General features: G+C 53.4%; 1 protein-coding gene across 1 annotated transcript in view; it reads left to right on the forward strand.

Annotated features, from left to right (window-relative positions):
- Positions 1–12,722: 12,722 nt before the first annotated feature.
- Positions 12,723–18,611, forward strand: part of LOC104828996 — a 16,579-nt gene continuing 10,690 nt past the window's right edge. The window contains exons 1-2 of the mRNA XM_010563006.1: positions 12,723–12,873; positions 13,821–13,962. Of these exons, the coding sequence (XP_010561308.1) occupies positions 12,723–12,873; positions 13,821–13,962 (293 nt within the window). The remainder of the gene's footprint in view (positions 12,874–13,820; positions 13,963–18,611) is intronic.

Raw genomic sequence — 18,611 nt, forward strand, 5'->3', positions numbered from 1 at the left:
AAGGCTGTACTTCACCCCCATGTAAAGGAACAGTGCAAGGCCATGCATCACTTAAGCCTTATTTATAGGTATTAAATAAGACTTCACTAGAACATAGCTCTTGTGCTGACCCTCTGCAGATGGGTGAATTGCACCCTAAAGCAAATATAGGAAACTTGTATTATTCATCAGGCTCTGTTAATCGGGTTATTGCAGGCTGAGGTGTTGCCTGTCTTGACTGAAGAGCAGATGCTGGCCTCGGTGACTTATGTTTGCATAATTATACTGTAAATTCTGTCCCGCTGTGTCTGTCTAATTACATTTTTAAATAAGAAAAAATATTTATATACATGTAGGGCTTGTTTTCAAGGCCAGAGTTTCAAGTATTCAGGAGCAGGGTGGTTGCAAAACAACAGAAAAAGAAAGTTATGATCCACATTTGACCTGTTTGATAGCAGAAGGAAACCAGGCGCTTCTCCTGCCTGTCCGGGAGGGCAAGCCTGGGTTTTTTAGGACGTTCAGCCGCCTTTAGGCTCCTTTCCCTGCCTTTGTGATCTACCCGGTGCGCTTGGTCCTCATCCTGTAAGTATCCCTTGGGAAGGAGAAAGAGGTCGAGTCTCCCAGGCGGCATTTTCCAGGGACCGCTTGGTTGGGGGGGGTTGAGGGATAAGCGATGCTGAAAAGAGGTTCTTGGGAGACCTTCAAAGCCAAGCTCTGCTTGGCTTTATACTTTTATTGATGACTTTAGGCACTGAAACTGTCATGAGGATCCAGATAAAGTGTTCTGATCATAAAAACAAAACTCGGGAGAAACCATAAGCCCGGAGGAGCAGCCTTACAAACTTGAATATGGTAAAAAGGGATGAAAATGTAATAGCTCTGTATACAAGCTGGTTTTGCTGTGTATGTGCTCAGCAGCTGGGAAGGACCGAAAAGGAAAAGGCCTGCGTATGGATCGGAGGATAACGCGAGAACTGCACCAGCGGCTACATTGAGAGGGGGGAGCCGGGTGGGCGCAGCTCCGCAGAACGGGTGCTGAGAATGGGACCACTGCTTTTTGTAGGCATGGGGGGGCCCTGGGCACCCCGGAGGGAGGAAAGCTGTTGAACCTGGCACCACCACAACTGGGTATAAACTGGCCCTGGAAGGAAAAAAAAAAAAAATGAAGGCTGGAAATTAGGAAGAGCCATCAGAGCAGACAAGTGTCTGGGATAGTGAGGGTCGGTCTCGCAATCTCATGAGGCCCTTTCTAGGCTGGTCTCCCTATTTTAACTTGGTACCTCAAGTTTTTCTAGGTTTTCTCTTTTAATTAAAGATAGAGCGTTACTCTTTAGCATAGTGGCCTTGCAATCAAAGCACTGCTGTCGACAGAGCCGGACTCCTCGGGGGTGTTCACTGAAAGGGCAAGAGGCAAGGGGCACAAATTGAAATGCAGGGATTCCATTTACCCACAGGAAAAAGCTTTTTTTTTTTTCCCCTCCTTAAACTTGAGAGCTGTCAAACACTGGGACAGGTTGTCCAGAGAGGCTGCGGTGTCTCTGTCCTCGGCAAAACTCAAAACCCAACACAGCCCTGAGCAAGCTGCTCTGAATGATCCTGCTTTGAGCAGAGGGCTCGGACTGGGGACAAACCTGAACTATTTTGTGATTTAGCAGCAGAACCTCCCATCTCTTGTTTCCCTCCCAGGTGTGAGCTACTACCTGCGCCGCTTCGCAACTGCCTGCATCTCAACGCCCTAATCTCCTCTTCCCGGGTAAGGAAAACCAAACCGCCACCCCTCCGCATCCTTTTTTTGTCTGCTTGCCTTTCAGGGCCCCAGAACAAGTGGCATTAATGTCAGCATCCGCAGCTGCAAAAGCAGTTCTCTGCAGCCCTCTAGCGCTTATTAAATACATTTTAAAAAAAAGCAGAGTTTGCAACAGCGATGGGGAAAAAGGGCAAGGACGGCTCAGGCTCAGAGTCCTGTACCTCCCGCAGCCGGAGGTTTCCAGCCCAGCGATGGTGGGTGCAGACCCCAGCCCCGGCAGAAGCTCACCCCGCGACAGGGGATGGGGATGGGAGCGCATCAGAGGTTTGGGTTTTGGGCTCTCAAAGCCTCTGCCCCAAGCAGGCAGGGATGCCGGCAGCTGCCAGCCCCGTACTGCGTTTCTATCCCTGCCTCTGCCGCTGGGTAACCTCAGCAAAACGTTTTTCCGCGCCTCCTTTCACCAGTGCCGTAATCCTAATTGTTCTCCCATCCCTCGTCCCCGCGGCGCGGCTAAGAGACGATGCTGATCTCCTGGTGACTACAGCAGTTTAGCGAGAGCATTTTCCCCAGGAGTTCACCGTACCATTTGTATTGAAGTTATTTATTTTCCAGGGGAAGACAATGTAACTATTTAAACATTGTTCTTCCTTGCAACACTAATTTAAAATAGAGGCTTTTGTTTGCTAACAGGACAGAGTACCAGCTGGTATTTACCTAAACAGTTTTAATGTTTAGACAGGCTCCTGATCCACAGAATATATTCCCACCAGAGAAGCCGTGTTAGCGTACAAAAGAGCATGTTGGCCGCGCAAAGGGTAGATTGTTTTTGCAGCACCAACATCTGGTATGGAAATGATTTAATAACTTCATCCCATGGAGCATCACTGAGGGGAGGGGGGGGTTCATTCTAAGTCCCCTCCCAATGGGCATCCCCTCTCCCCTTCTCCTGCCTGCCCTGTTCGGCTCCCCAGACCCTTTTTCCACGCCTTCAGCCTTCCTCTCTTAGAGCACGTCCTGTAGTTCCCCACATCCTACAAACTCAAGGATGAACACCACGCTTGGGAGGCCCCATAAAGGCAGCGGGTTAGGAGAAGGGTACAAGTTACTAGTCCCTTTCCCGACAGCGCTTGCCTATTCGTGTTAGGATCATGCTGTATCATCTCAGTGACAAAAATGCACGTGAAGCCAAGTTGGGAAGCTTCTTCTGCATCTGTTTCACTTCTGTCAAAAACACTCCTCCGGTTTTCATTAAAAATCAACCCCTTTTGCCAAATAACAGCTACAAAAAATTAGAAGTTAATTAAATGAAATACAGTTGCTTTCCAGGCTCTTTCTGATAAAATCCTGAAAAGCTTCTTTACAATTGGATTTCTCCCACAAATCTCCACCTCAACAAAAGAAGGCGTCTGCATATAAAATACTTCGAACGATTAATTCTCTGGAGCTCCAGAGACAGATGTACTGATACCAACCACATTGAAACAGGTCAAGTGTGCCTTATAGCTATAGGATTAAGCTCTTCCCCGTCCCCATGCTGAGGTCCAGGTCCTCCCACGCAGTGCAGGCAGCGTGGGCCCGTTGCCATTTTTGCTTTTTCCCCAATCAAACGGAATAGGATTTCTTTAAAATGAGTCGCATGTTCTTTGACTTCATGCTTTTGCCACTAAGGATCCGAAAAGCCACGGTGCTGAGTTTTACCCCTGGGAAAGTTCAGAGGCTCCGCCAGGAAGGAGCTGCGTTTGCCTGCCGGAGCCAGGACCCCAGGATGCTCCAGCTCTGCCAGCGCTTGGGTTGGGACCTGACCTGTGTGTTGGTGGAACGAGCAGAAAAGGTCCAAGAACCACCGCCTCCCCCATTACGGTGACAGCGATGGCTTTACAAGGGCCACGTCTTTGCAAGGACTTAGAGACATAAGTAAAACACAAGGTAAAAAGCAACTAGCGGGGGTATGCCCACGAAACTTAGGATTTGGTCCATGAATTGCGAAGCGCTTTGGGATTTAAGTAGAAGATGTTTGTAGAAATCCCCCTCAGCAGAAGAAGAACCTCAGCTACTCTCCCTCGCCACCTATCCAGGCTGAAGCTGCCTTTAAAGAAACAACCTGAATAACCTTGTCATTTCAATTTTTCACACATTTTTCTGTGTTGTGTGTTCTCAAGATCTGGGAAGTTTCATTTTCCCAGCACGACTGCCAGAGGCTGCTAGTCCCTATCAGGGCTCACTCAGCCACATCAAAGGGAACAGGACACATCAGAGGGGAGCAGAAGGGCCGCAGTCCCGTCCCGGGGGGCCGAGGGGATGCTGCAGGCTCGGAAGCATCCCTCAGCTTCTGGAAGCGGGGTCAGATTAGCAAAGCGCGTTACCGGTGCTGTTGCGATTGCCCGAGCTGAAACAAGTGACATGCTGTTGTGTCTCCTAGGTTTTATCTGTGCTACACTGGCATACTGGAGAATCGCAGCGAGACCCTTGTCAAGGTGGTATAGGACGATGTTTTTCAAAAATCACTCCTCTTCCGAAAAGCAACAGGAAGACAACTAGGTGATGACAGCCTTTGCAAGCATTGCATGGTCATCATCGTCACATCCCAGAAAATGGATGCAAGTAAAGAAGTCAGGAATGTTGAAAGGCTCTATTTTCCTGATTTTTCAGGAGTTGATCCCTAAGCTAGCTCAAACACTAAATGCAAACCCTGGCGTTGAAAACGAGCTTTCACTTGCCTCCATCAGAAGCCAAAACCTTGAGTTTGTTACCCCCCACCCAAACCTCACACAGGGAGACCCCAGTACCAGGCTGGGTCCCGAAAGAGGACTGGCATTCACCTGAAGCCATCTCAACTGAAAGTAAATTAAGATGCAGACATTCAGAAGGGAGGGTTGTCAGAAACCCGGAGATTCAAGCCACCTAATGAAAGAGGGCTGGATGCCTCGGCAAAATTTGCATCCCTTTGTTGATCCCAGCTGTGTCTTTCCAGAGCCTAATGCAGTCAGCAGCAGCATTTCCCTTTGGTTTAAAACAGGAGGGGGGCTTGCTTTGAAGACTTTGCTTGCATAGGAAATGAACTTCTTGATTCCTGTTGACATTTGCAGCAAGGTGTAGGTGGTGCTTGTAGCATTTTTCAAAGCTCCCTGGCTCTGTTTGTTCAGCTACTTCACACTCCTGTGAAATGTGATAATACTAAGCAGTGGGTGGAAGGAACAGCACAAATGTATCCCTTCAGGAGACAGTAGGTTTCAAAACTGCTCTGCATGTAAAGACAACTCCCTCCGTTACCAGCTTCCACGCCACTGTCACCGGAGTCCCTGCGTATACGGAGCTTTTTGCTGGGGAAGCGGCAAGGAGCAGCAAGACGCGCCATTGTACTTCGTTCCAACCCTGCAGCAGTCAAAGCGACTCCTGTGATGGTTTGTTTCTCTGGATTCCTAATAACGGCAAAAATAAGGCTTTGCCTTTCCAGTCTCACACAGTGAGGACTTCTCTGTTACGGCAATACAGGAATATTATCACTCTCTAGGCTAAAAAAAAAACCAAACCAGTACCATCGGGAGCAGGGCAGCGTTCATCAAGTCTATAGAAAAGTCAATTAACGCTCACTTTCAGGATTAGGTCTTAGGGGTGTTACTACACTTTACTTCTCAAGCACCAGCTCCTGGAGTCAGGTTAATAAATGGAGATTCCAGCTGGTGCTTTCATTCTAACCTTGGTGTTTGGTGAGAAGGAGCTCACAGCTTGAAGATCACTGCTTTGTTTTAAGACAAGCCTACGGCCTTTCGAAGTGCTTAGGTTTGCCCAGACCTAGGTCCTATAACAGCCTTGGCCTTAAAGCTTACAGTGTCCTTGAGAAAGCACTCAGCATCCTGCAGGATTATGGCCCATAGCATTAAGCTGGCTGCAAAACCAGGCAGCTGAAGAGCAGCCAATTTTTATTTTTGCGAGATGGCAGCGTTAGAAATTCAGCGTCTAGATGTCGCAACACTCATCACAGTCGTGGATCTTTGATATTAATGCTGGCCACTTCTGACTCCTCTCTTGTTTCACTGCATCTCTACGTTCACCCCCCTTTTGTTCTTTGTGTTGTAACCCACCTAGAGCTGCCCTTCCTCCCTGCAAACACCTTCCTTTTCTTTTTCGCCTTCCAGGTGTCCGGGAAGCTCTGCTCGTTAAAGAAGGCAGCTCTCTGCAGCACTTGCCAAGACCAGGCTCTGAATGATCCAAGCCTGCATTTGCGATCCTTCTCACCACCGTGCAACTGGGCTGATCAGGGTCCCAGACCCCCTAAAAGCTGGACTGAAGGCAGGTGCTGGGTTTTGCTCTCTGCCTCCCTAAGCAAACCCATCTGCCCGAAATCCTCCGCCTGTCCTGCAGCTGAGAGCACACTGACATCTAATGGCATTCCCTGTTACTGCCAAGGGTTTCCAAGGAAAAGAGAACAGCCCCCCGCATCTCACCTAACAGCAAGTAATGCTACAGCATCACACTGCTAGAGCGGAGAACTGGGAGGACTTCTAGCCCTAGAGAAGCTTCTGTCCTGACAACCCCTTTAAAAACATCTGCACAGGATTAATTGATTTCTTATATTCTTTTAAAAGCCTACCTGATAGAGCAGTGAGGTCTAATGACCAGAGCCCCGAAACACCAAAGTCACCCAAGTTCTTTCTTCTTGTATCCCCCAGGACCTGAACCAGACTCGTACCTCTTCTTCTACACTGGCAGAATAAAGCAGGGAAGCTAGCAGAGGTTTTATATAGGCTACATCATGATATTATGGATTTACCCCTCCCATAATTCATGGCCTAAATGGCACATCTTGCTTAATAAGGGTGCCTCCTTATGCCACTCATCCTACCAAGCTGCAGGGAGAAGCATTGACTAGGCACCATCCCTTGAGCCCAGCTCCTTGTCTCTGGACTGGGCTGCCTAGGGGTGCTGAGCACCCAGGGGAGATGGATGAGAACCCAGAGATGCCCCCGCTACTGCAGATGAAGCTTTTTCCAGCAGCATACCATCCCCAGCACATGGGTGCAGCAGGACAGGAGATCTCCAGGCTCTTTCCCACAAATACAGAGGAAAAACTTGCTCACAGCACCCTGCAGATGAGGGCAAGAGCCCTGAGCTTAAATACGGCTCCTGGGCTGTGGGTGGGAGGGTGGAGCGGGAGCTCAGGTGGGGCTGCTCAGGGCAGATCAGGTTTATTAATGCACCCAGGGGCTGGTGCTCATGTTTGGGAGATGCTCAGCTTGTGCATGGGGGGGTTGGTTTCAGAAAGTGGAAATGATGGCACTGGGCTTGTCCTATTGCCTCTCTTTGCTGCCAACCCTGGTGTCTGCCAAGAGGTGTCCCATGGTGTGTCAAATTGGCGTTGAGGCTGTTGCTCTGTAAGTAGCACTGTTTTTTTTTCTCTATAAGCTGGGGTTTTTTAAGTTTCTGAGTATGGCTACAGCTTTTCTTTAGTTGTTATAGCAAGAATTTAATTTGGATGTGGCAAGAAGGGAGAGTAATCAAATGTTTTTCCTGCTGTGTTGATTTTGCTTTTACTTTGGCTGAAGGTTATTGTTTGCCAGCAGTGATAGTGCTGGTGTTTGCTACCCTGTTTACAACCTGGGTCACATACGCAGATCTAATAAAGGCGAAATTATTTCATTCTTGAGATATAAATAGAACAGAAGCTCTGAACCTCTTTGAGGGATGAAACTGCTGGACTGGGTTGCTCTGGGCACTATAAAACAGTTCTTCCTAATATATGCAAGGCTTGTGTGAGCATTTCGCTTCCTGCAAGTGCAGGTATCCCACGTTTGGCTTTGTGCTTCCCTGACTCAGGAGTTGACTCGTGCAGCTCTGCGCCGGGGCTGGCCACCCTCCCTGGCCGCCAGCATCGGTCTCCAAGATGAAAAATAAGTGGCAAAACTCTCCCAAACAACGTTGCTGTGGGGTGTATAGACACTTAAAATCATTCTGCAAAGCGTGGTTAGATTTCCCCATTTAGCTATTGGAGAATGGTGGGAGCACTTTACCAGCTTTAATAGAAATGTGAATTCCTTCCCCATTTCCTTCAGCATCCCAACCTGCACGCATCCAGCTGAGGTCGGTGCTTCATTTCATCACCCAATTTATTTGTCAGGCTAATTGCTCCCCGTGATTATTAGCGCCATACCTAGCTCTGGCACAAACATTTCCTAGCTAGCTGTCAGAAGTGAAGTGCTGGGCATCGGCCGGCCCTCAGGGGCTATGGAGTGGTGCTGCTGGGGTTAGGCTGGACCCCTTTGCGGTTACGCTGGGGTGACAAGGGGTGGCTGTCCTGGAGCAAATCTTCCTTCTCCCGCACTACTCCTGACTTTGCTGCTGCTCGGTGGAACAAGACTGGCTCTGCCATCGGCCGTTACCCTCTTGCTGCTTTGCCTCACGGTAACGGAGTTCCTTACCCACGGCTTGATTAACGTTTGCTATGCCAAATCGGGATATGCCCTTAGGGATGAAGAAGATGATTTACTGTCCTGTGTTGCTGCTGAGCCCCGCAGGGGAGGGTTTGTGTGCTGCTGGGGCAGTCGAGACAGTTGTTGGCAATGGACTTTGCCCGTCCCGTGGCCGGAGACACCTGCGGCTGAGCTGCCCTTCAGAGTAAATGTTGGTTTTTGGGGACCTCGCGCAGTATTTTGTAAGAGGGCTGTCGCAGGCAGGGTGAGCGCTCGGGGGGATCCGAGCTCCTGCAGAGAGCTTGGTGCGTGTTAGTCCGAGCTGCTGTTGGCCCTGTCCCCCCTCCAGAGATCACTGAATTTCTTTGTTCTTTATCTTTTCCTTAGAAATGCCAAAGCCACCAGCGCGTGAGTGTCAGAGGGACATGGAAACTTCTTTCTGCTGTGGCCAAGCAGGCTGTGGACCGCGAGGAAGGAGAACTGATGGCAGAGGAGAGCTAACTGACAAGCAGGAAAGCTGCCTGTGTGAATAAAGCGTGGATAACGCCTTCCGAACCGGGATAAGCATGGTGCAGATGTGCCGCTCTGTATTAGAACTGATTAAAAACAAATTGAAAGTTTATCACGTCTGGATCTTTTGGGCTTATTAGTGGTTATTTGATGATGAGAATTGTACCCTGGGTCTGGAGGATGATTTGTAAGAATGGCAGAAAGCAATTAAACAGGAAAAGCTGAGGTGGTTATCAGGAAGCTTGTGTAGAGGTGAAAGCTAATCCTTTTGAAACTATAATGGAAATATTCCAGGGAGCGTTTGTGCTGGCCGAAGTCGGGGTGGGGGGTATTTTCTGTGTCTACCCATGATGTACCTGCAAGTGAATTTGGTAGTTTCCCCTTTTTGCCCTGCATGTCTGCTGAAGAACTATGACAATCTGACCCATTCTCCCCCAAAAGTCGACGTAGTGTCTGCAGATCCATCACACAGGATAACGTATCAGTCATTTGCAGCAGACCACTAAAGTGGCATTTGAAGAATGCCAGTAGATCTTGTTGTGACAGGAGAGGGAATTCTTGGTCGTCCCACGGAATGTGGCTGACACGGCAGAGGCGGGTCCCCCCACGGGTCGGTGCTCGCTGTGCTGGCCACCACTTCTCCAGTAACTGGTCCAGAGGAAGAAATTGCTCAACAGTAGCCATGCTACACAGGCGATTTTCTCAATCTGATCTAAATAGGAAATGCTACAGTCTTGTGGATTCTAGCCAGCTCCTCTGAACTTTAAAGCAAGTTTGAGGAGCAAAGCAAAAAAAAAAAAGGTATTGCATTATTCATGCATAAAAACAATTCCTTACAAGTGCTCCCCAGGGGTCTATCCTACCTCTGAGCCCTCTTACATCCCTGGCAATTTATAGGTATTAGGAGAGCGCCAAGGGGACAGATTCTCATGCTGTTTTAAATCAGGGCAAAGATGAATCGCTTGGGTCTCTACTGTAATTATTCCCTTTCCACACAATGTACATTCCTCGAAAAAGGGACCAAAACTTTTAGTGAAGCTGGATTTAATTCAACAAATCATCTTGGCCAAGGGGGGGGGAATACTTGCAAATGTCAAAACATTCCAATCTGACAATTAAAAATATGCATTTTGGAAATGCTCCAGTGTTTCAGGCAGAGATTTAGGAGTGGAGCACTTTGATTGTTTGAAAGCAGATTTTTCACTTGGAAACAGCCCTGAAGCAAAACTGGGGAAGTTGAGCAGAGGACAGAACCCGAGCGTGACATTCAATTCCAGCGTAGTCTTTCCAGACTGACCTGTAGCTCTGTGTGCTCCGTGTGGGTTTTTCCCTTCCCTGAAAACCCAAAAGCTGCCTGTTTTGTTTCAGCCTGAACTAAAAAGCTTGACCTTCAATAGCTTTTGTGCCGTTCAGCTATTGAACCATGAATCCCCGTTAGGTACGTTGGTGAGGTTGTGCTTAAGGAAGATGAGGGTTTCTTCCCTGACGTGGATGTGAATAGGAATGTATAGGAGATGGTCTCGTTCTTGGTGTCACTTTGCTGTCTGCTTCAGAGATCTAGAAAACTTTAATTCTGGATTTCGGAGCCCGATCCCTGCACTGCCCCTCTCCTCTCGCATCTGCCGAAACCCGCCCGATTGCTGCTTGCTTGGAGTTGACGTTCAGCCGGGGTGGGATGAAATGCAGAGGACGGGTGGTCTCGGTTGGGCTCCGAGGCCAAGGTGGCAGGAGGGTCCCCAGGTCACCGCCTGGGGGGATGTGCTACAGGTGCTGGTGGGCCACCTGTGCCGCTGCTCTGTGCCTCAGTTTCCCTGCCTGTACAGGAGGACATCAGCCCTGGCCCTTTGCGGAGATGAGCATCCTTGGTCCCTGCTGCTCCGAGGTGTGCCTGCGGGCTGGGAAAAGCCTGGTGATGCCAGGAGATGGCACCATCCTCTCAGCTGGGGCTGCCCAGCTCCAGGCGAGCCCTTGTTTGGGGTGTCCTGCTCCCTACGGACGGGCAAGGGCTGGCACAGCTCTTGGCCTGGCATTTCTGCGGTAGGTGTTGGCCATCAGCACCCCAGCAAGCCCGCCAAGCTGCCCCTCGGGATGGCTGCCCATGCAAAACCCTCCTGCACCCCATAAAACCTCATACACCCTGTAAAACCTCTTCCTCCCCACTAAACTGCACCCAGTCCTGCGCTGTTGCCCCAGGGACTTCTCCGAGCTTTGCAGGGTGAGGCCAGCAAGTTCAGAGCAGCCCGAGCGAGCCGGTCACCCTCAGCCGTGTCAAGAACCCGCTTCGGTAGCACTTGGTTCCCTTTTCAGTGAAACAGGAATTATAAGGCGCTGGGAAGCAGCCTTTTGCCTTCTGCCACCCACCACGGCCGAGGGAGAGATTTTTATTTCTGCTTTCTGGTGAGCAGCCCTGACCAGAGGTAGCCGGGCAGCCGGCCAGGTCCGATTCTGTCTTTTAATTTCTGGCATTCGGTCTTTAATGGTGTTTTGGGGAACGAACATGAGAGAAGAAGAATAGTGAAAGCTGGATTTGATGGAAGGTGATCTTTGTGCAACTCAGCCGGATGGCCCCGCAAAGGAAGGCGTTGGATGCTCTTTGCTATTCCCCACCCCTGTCTCACTGTCCCGGCATTTCGGTGTCCTCTCCGTGTTGGCATCGTGCAAAAGACCCATGTACTGGGGGAGCCAGGGAGGCAGAAGCCCCGTTCCCAGAGCGTTTGGGCTTTACTGAGCTGGGATGTGACGTGCATCATCTCAACGTGTCTCATCTACGCACATCTTTGGTGCCTCACTTGGAAAGAACTATATTTGTAATAGGAGATTGTTGTTTCTGGGTGCATTAGTGGTGCAACAGGTGCCTGTCGGGTGCAGGGCGAACCTTCAAAAATCACCGGCCAAAGGAGCGTACGGTCAAGTAGGGATTTTTCCTCCTTTCTTTTATTTTTCTCCAGTTCTCTCTGTAGAGCTGCCTGCTCACCTCCGGCCGGTACACAGCACGCCTGCCTTCAGCCCCGGATCGAGACACCGTGCCGTGCCGTGCCGTGCCGTGCCGTGCCGTACCCGCCTTGACCTCGCTGCCGTTCCCATTGCGGGCAGCCTGCCGGCACGCACCTGCAAAAAGAGCCGGAGCGTTTTGCCGGGACCCGGCCTCCCCGGCGAAGAAGCTTCCCCCCCCACCATCACCCCAGGACCGCCAACCACGCTGGGGCGTCTCCCTGGCTTCCCGAGCCAGCCTGCAGATAGATTTTTCCGCTGGGCTCCTTGCAGGCGCTGGCTGGCAGCCTGCCGAGGAGTTTACCCGGCTGTTCAAAGGCTTTTCTTGTTCTGCGCCCGGGCTCCTGGAGAGCCCCGAAGAAGGGCTCCTTTCACAGCCCTGCCTTTCCTAGACAGAAATTGTCATTTTTCAAACACAGCTTCCCTTCTCTTGGCCTGGAGCCTTTTCGCCTCCCCGCACCCTGACGTCAGGCCGCCTTTGTGATGCTCGGGGCGGCATTTTGTGCTCCCGGTTCTTTTCAGAGGTTGTAAATGACGGCCGGGCGAGGGGCAACCACCGCGCGCTTCCAAAAGAGCCCGTTGAGTTTGCACCTTCATCTGAGCAGGGCTGTCAGCCCAGGGTGACCATCAGAGCCCCGATGGATGTGGCGAACTTTGTTATCGAGTTTCTTGATGGGATGGGAGAAAGGAAAGATTTTTTTTTTTTTTTTTTTTTTTTCTGGTTTGTAATACTGTCTGGGCTTTTGAGGCTGCCTGCAAGGGACTTTTGCAGCGTGGTCATGCAAAGTGCGGTGCACGCCGGAGGGACCGAGGCTCTGTGTCCCAGGAGAGCTCCAGGCACTCAGGTGCATCCCCCGAGGGGATGAAGGGCTCCTGGCACCTTTTCTATGACAGGAAAACGACAACAAGGAGCCATCGCAACCCTCACCGGGGCTGCGCGGAGGGGAAGCCGGAGCAGGCATTGCAAAGGGCGTTTTCCTGGGGCAGCTCTTGTGAAACGAGGCAGGCGGGCACGGATGGCGTCACCCGGCTGAGGCGCAACGTCACGGCTCAGGAAACCCTTGCAACACAGCCCCAAAATAGAAACCATGGCCAGAAAACTAATTCCCTTCTCCCTGCCCGAATTCCCCTTCTTGCATCAGCTGCGGCGGTGCGTCCTCAGCTCCCGGGTCTGTCGTAACGCACGAAGGGCAGAGCCCGGATCGCGGCGGCATGCATCGTCCCGGGCCGCCGTCGTCGGTGACTCTCAACTTTGCCCGCGCCGCTCCTCACGCTCGAAATTTTCCAGGCTTGGCGCGAGCCCAGCGGTGAAGTTTGTTTTGCAAACCGAGCAAAAAATCGGCTCAGTGTTGTCAAGCTCGGCGGCCGCGTGAGCAAAGTACGGGTCTCCCCGGCTCTTCCCGATGAAATGTTTGCCTTTCATCTGGCTTCCCGCTGCTGCCTTGGCACGGAGCCGCGGGCAGGTCTGTGCGGGGTCCGTGTCCCCCGGCGAGGTCCCCTTGGCCGCAGGGCTCCTGTCCCCCGCGGGGGTTACGCTTGCTCCTTAAAATGGGTCTCGGCGGTCCCTCCATAAGGGGATGGAGCAGGCTGGCACCGCAGCTCCTCGTCCCGTGTCCCCCCTTGCTCCCCACCTCATCCGTGGACGGGGACCCTCATGGTGTCCCCAGCCCATCCTTGCGGTGTCACCTTCTGCTTGAGTGTCCCCGGGTGGGTGGCACAGCCCCGTCGCGGTCCCTGGCAGGGGCACCGGTTGAGGGGGGGGGGACACAGCAAAGCTTCCCCTGGCCGGCAGACGGGGAAGGCGAAGGCGAAAGCACCGCTGAGGGTGGCTGCCGTCGGCTCTCGTCCTCCCCGTCTGTCGGAGGGTCACTGCGGTCTCTTCCCCACTCTGTTATGAGCCAAATTCAGAGCATTTCAGTGTTTTACGGTCAAACGCAGGGTGTAAAGGTGGCATGGCGGCAACCGCATGGTGACTATTTGTCGGGCTCAGGTGCAAATCTAAGCCTCCCCCTCCCAGGGTTTATCTCGCTTGGGAAACGCAGGTGTGAGATGCTGCAAGATCTCAGAGGATCTCCCAGCGCTTGGGAACATCCGATCCCTCCAGGGTCTCTCTCTCCTTCCCGGAGGAGTTATGGCAGCAGAGAACGCCTGGACCTGTTATACCTGTGTGCGATTTCCCTGGGCAGGTACAAATTCCTGCCATTCCTGCCGGGCTGAGTCACGCGTGTCTCCTCCGGGCTCCCGCGCCGTCCTGGAGCTCCCAGCTTCTGGGATCCTTCACCTCCATCTCCGCTTCCGAAGGTGGCGGGTGACTCATTCCCGTGGGAGGTAGGGTCACCTATCGCACTGGGGAGTCTCAGCCCAGGGCTGGGAGCGGGAAGGGGGGGAACGCATTTGCTTTCCCACGTTCCCAGGGAAAAAAACGGGTTTTCTTTGCGAGCTCTGGTGCAGCCGAGCGGTTGCGGGGGCTCCGGTTGTGCCGATGCTATCCCAAGCCTCCCGGCTCTGGGGAACCGGCTCGGCGGTGGGGCTGGTTGTCGGTGGATGCCCGGGAGGTCGCTGCGTGGGGACACCAGGCTGCGGGCGCTGAGTCAGCGTTCCCGGCGGCGTTGGACGGGCGCGGGGCGGCGAGCCTGCCAGGCAGGCACAATGCAAATGATAGATAAACAAGCAAGAACAAGGACAAAATACATCAAGCTCGGGCATGTGCCATGCATTGTGACCTGCCGCTGCGCCTTTTGTGATGGCCGGATTAATGGCCCGGAGACTGAGGGCCTCTGTTCGGCCGCCGGCTGCTTTCCGGCCGGACTCGGGTGCTTTTTTTCCCAGCTGGACTCGGGCGCTTTTTCCCAGCCGGACACCAAGGTCCCTTTGCCTTGCTCCAGCGGCTCAGGGAGAAAGCAAGGGCACGGGGTGGCTTCCCAAGCCTGAATACCTCGGCTGGATGTCTTGGATATCCTGCCTGGTGGGTCCCACCTGCGTTGCAAGGGTATCCTGAGGCTCCCGACCCCTTCCCGGTGTGTCATTTGGGGGGGGCTGCCTCCCCCAAAAGCCGCCCCAACACCCTCCCATCCTTCCCAGCTCCGTGCGTCCCACCCTGCTGCTGCTGCTGCTGCTGGCCCCGGGGTCCCGCTGCAAAACCCTCGGAGGGACCCGGAGGAGGAGGAAAACCGAAGCTTGGCCTCGGGATTTTTTAAGGGCACAGCCAGACGTGCAGCCGCTCAAGTGCTCGCCGGGTCGCTGGCTGCCGCAGCTGAATGCCCCTTGTGTCAGGCAACCCTCGGCGGCGTAAGTGAACGTGGCTTCCCGCGACCGCGGCGGGTTATGGAGAGCCGGTAAACCCACGGCAGCCAAAACACCTGGCAGAGGAGGGACCTGAGAGCCAGCGCCGGGACCAGCTCCAGCCGCGGGGGCATCGGCCCCTCTGCCCTCTCCTGCGCTCCCAAGGAGAATTCCTGCTCCCTCTGAGCCACGCCGGACCATGCTTATCCCCCCCTCTGCCACTGCTGGATCAAGATAAATATATATATATATAAAAAATATATATAAAAAATATATATATATATATAATCTCATGCTAACCGGTCTGCTATTGACATTAGCCTGAGAGGTGCCAGCCTGGAACCAGCTGCATTGCTGCAGCCAACAAAGCCCTTTTTAGTGGCCAGGCTTGAACTGGGGAGCCCGTAGGTCAAAAATCCTTTATTTATAGAGGCTTTCTGCAAAGAAGGGCCATAAACAGAAATGGGGGAGCTAAAGAAAATGTCTGGGAAGGAACAAAACCCCAAGAGGTTATTTAGGAAAAGAAAAAGAAAAACAAAAACCAAAAAACCTTGAATAAAATGTACATTCACAGGGGAAAATCCCGGCTATGAAAGAGCCTTTTAAGCTGGCAGAAAAACAGAACCGGTGGCTGCAAGATAAAGCCAGGAAAAAAAACTCCAATAAGGCCCCATTTTTAGCGGGCGGGCGGATTACGGGCCGGAGGAGACGTCAGAGGCGCTTCCCCTCCGGCAGCAGCCCCGGGACGGGTCGGACCCCCCCGGTCCCGGGTCCAAATTCGGGATGGGGGAGCCCTGGGGGTGCTGCAGGGATCCGAGCATCCTGGGGTCGGGACGTGCGAGCTCCGGGGCAGCAGCACTCGGTGCCTGACCTTGGGTGTAATATTTAATTTATCCTGAGCCCATACATTAAGAAAATAAACAGTGGGGGGGACTGAACACACATACACACCCCCCCGGCTGCCGCAGCCTGATTGATTTCTGCGTTCAACGGCGAAGCCAAAAACATCCCGGCGGCTACAATTTGGGTTTGTGTGAGCCATCGGGGAAGGGGAGGGGAGGGCAAAAGGCGATGTTTTCCCTTTGCCTAATTTTCACGTTCACAATCCAAAATAAACAGGCGGCCGGAGGCTTTTATGCCGGACACCAGGACACAGCCCCCTTGTTACACGCTGCTTCAGGGCAGGATATAGATGGGGGGGTTGGGAGGGGTTGGGGGGGGGGTTCCCCCCTTTTTTTCGCCGCCACATCAGAATATTTTAAGCCGAGATTAAAGGGATCTCTGTCATGGGGAGGGAGGAGTGGATAGAATGTCCTCGCCGAGCGATGGCTGTGGACGGTGGCGTTTGCCGGCAATATTCCCTGTCCATCACGGGGACTTGAGTCTCCTCCTTCCACCGTTGGGGCGTGGAGGGTGTTTTGCAGCGGGGAAATCACCGAAAACAGCCACCAAATCTGTGCTCTGCCGTGCTTTGGGTTGGTTTTTCCCACCAGCCCTCCAGCCCCAATAACTGCCCGCAGGCAGGGAGATGGGGTGATGAAATGCAAAGTCAAGCTTCAAAAATAAATAAATACTGAACGCCGCCTCCCCGCTTGGTGAAAGGCGAGGGGGTTTATATGCCTTTTTCGGGCTTTTGCCCTAAATTAATCAATTTGCCAGAGCAGGATTCAGTTCAGTGCCTGCCTGGCTCTGCTGCGGCATTGGGCGAGGCGGGATCTGTCCCCCAGTTTCACTTAACTTGGGAGGGGGGGAATAACCCCTTTAATCTCCAAACCCAGAATAAGCCACTGACAAAGAGCGATTCGAAAAGAGAAAAAAACAAACAAACAACGCTGCAGAGGCTCCCGGCATTGTGCACCTTGCCAGCATCAGGGCGAAACAATTAAATAATTGTTTTTGTGGTTTTAGAACAGCAGGAAAAGCACGAAACCCTCCAGCCGGCACTGGAAGGGCAGCTGGAGCGGCGACGGGCACAGCGATGCTCTTGGCCAGTGCTTCCAAAGCAGCGGCCGGTGGGTGCCGGGGCTGCCGGGATGGAGCCGGCCTAAAGCCGGCGGGCAGAGAGCGAGGAGCACCGGGCAGCGACCTCGGCCAGCTCTCTGCAAGCTTCTTACCGGGTTTTCTTTGATCAAATACAATATATTCCCTCGTGGACTTGCTCCTGCTCTTCCAGGGCGACTGGTTACAAATAAAAAAGGAAAAAAAGAAAATCCATAAGCTGAAGTTTTTCCTTTTATCGAGAACCATCTCCATTCAATTACCCCCCCCCTGTGTCACAGGACCCCAAAGCCAGGGGGTTTCGCCCCGTGACACCATTGCTCTCCTGCAGCGCACCCTCACGCCGGGAGGAAAGAGCCGCCTTTTTCAGGTCAACTCTCCCGTGACTTCCCGGCCGGCTTTCTAGGTACTCGAGAGCATCCCCAAATTCCTTTGGGCTTACTGCTCTGCCTGGCTCCTGCCTGCAGCGCGCTCCTCCCTGCCAGCTCCGCCGGCCCTGCCACCATTCCAGTTCTCGCGGTGGCACAACCGCTTCCACCGAGTGATTCACGCCAGGAGTGGGAGGACTATTGCAAAGGAGGAAGCCTCTATTTACAAATAAATATCCCAGTTATCAGCCGTGGGGTGGGGTGGGGGGAGGAGGAGGCAAGAATGGAGGGAACAACACCACCTTGCCTGCACCGGGGTCGTCTCCCAGGTTGTTTTTCCTTTGTTTGGCTGGAAAGTCAATCGCCGGGTGCCGGCAGAGGGTTGGGTGACCCTCGGCGGGGACGGTAGGAAGCCGTGCCCGCCGCCGCAGCCGCCCCGGTGGGGTTGGTTCTTTCCCAGGGGCTGTATCTGCCCCGTGGTCCATGAGGGTTGGGGGGGGTTGAGCTCCGAAGGGTGGGAGCACCGTGGGGTGCTCCGGGAGCCGAGGGTGCGCAGCCTCCAGAGCCGCCTTCGGTCAAACATCCACTCGGGGCTGGGGCTCCGGCAGGATTTTGGGATGGTCGTTGAGCTGAAACGCTTGGGCTCTTGGGGTAAAAGTCGGTGCTGGGGATTTTGGGGATCGGCAGTGTTGGGAAGAGCCAGCTCCCAGCCCCTTCAAAGAGCCGCTTTCAAGTGCGGAGGTGAGATGGTATCACCTGGGAACGCCGGGAAGGCTCGGCTCCGCTCAAACCGCAGGGCTGGGAGCAGCTCCCGTGGGGCTGCGGGTGCTCCCTGCACCGGGGTGGGGGGTTTGACGGGGTCCTCTGCCTGCCCCCCCCGACCACGCTCCTCGCCTGCGAGGCCAAGCCCCATCTCAGGAGCCTTCCAAGGCTTCACCGCGGCCATCCCAGGTGAACAATCCTCCAAGGATGGTGGGAGATGCGCTCGCCACCGGCCCCTTTTTTGGTCTTTTTTTGGTGCCCACCGCCCCGTCGGGACGCGCTGCCCTCTGTCCCGGTGGGGGCTCGGCCCGAAGGATTTAGGGATGCCCAAGGTTGGGATGAGCGAGGTGGGAGCTGCAGGGGTGTAGGCAGCAGATGAAGGAATGCGCTGGTGGTCGGTGAGGCAGTTGGGGAGTCCGAGCCCGGTGATGCACAGAGAGATTTGGGGGCTGGGGGGGGCTGCTCCTGCCGTCCTCCCGGCCCCCCATGTCCTGCACAGGGACCACAGCCTGGGCGGGAAAGCGGAGGGCTGGCGGTGGTGGGTTTTGTTGGGGAGAGGGTTTGGAT

The sequence above is a fragment of the Haliaeetus leucocephalus genome, unplaced genomic scaffold, assembly GCF_000737465.1.
Source record: "Haliaeetus leucocephalus isolate CR32 unplaced genomic scaffold, Haliaeetus_leucocephalus-4.0 Scaffold162, whole genome shotgun sequence".
NCBI lineage: Eukaryota > Metazoa > Chordata > Aves > Accipitriformes > Accipitridae > Haliaeetus > Haliaeetus leucocephalus.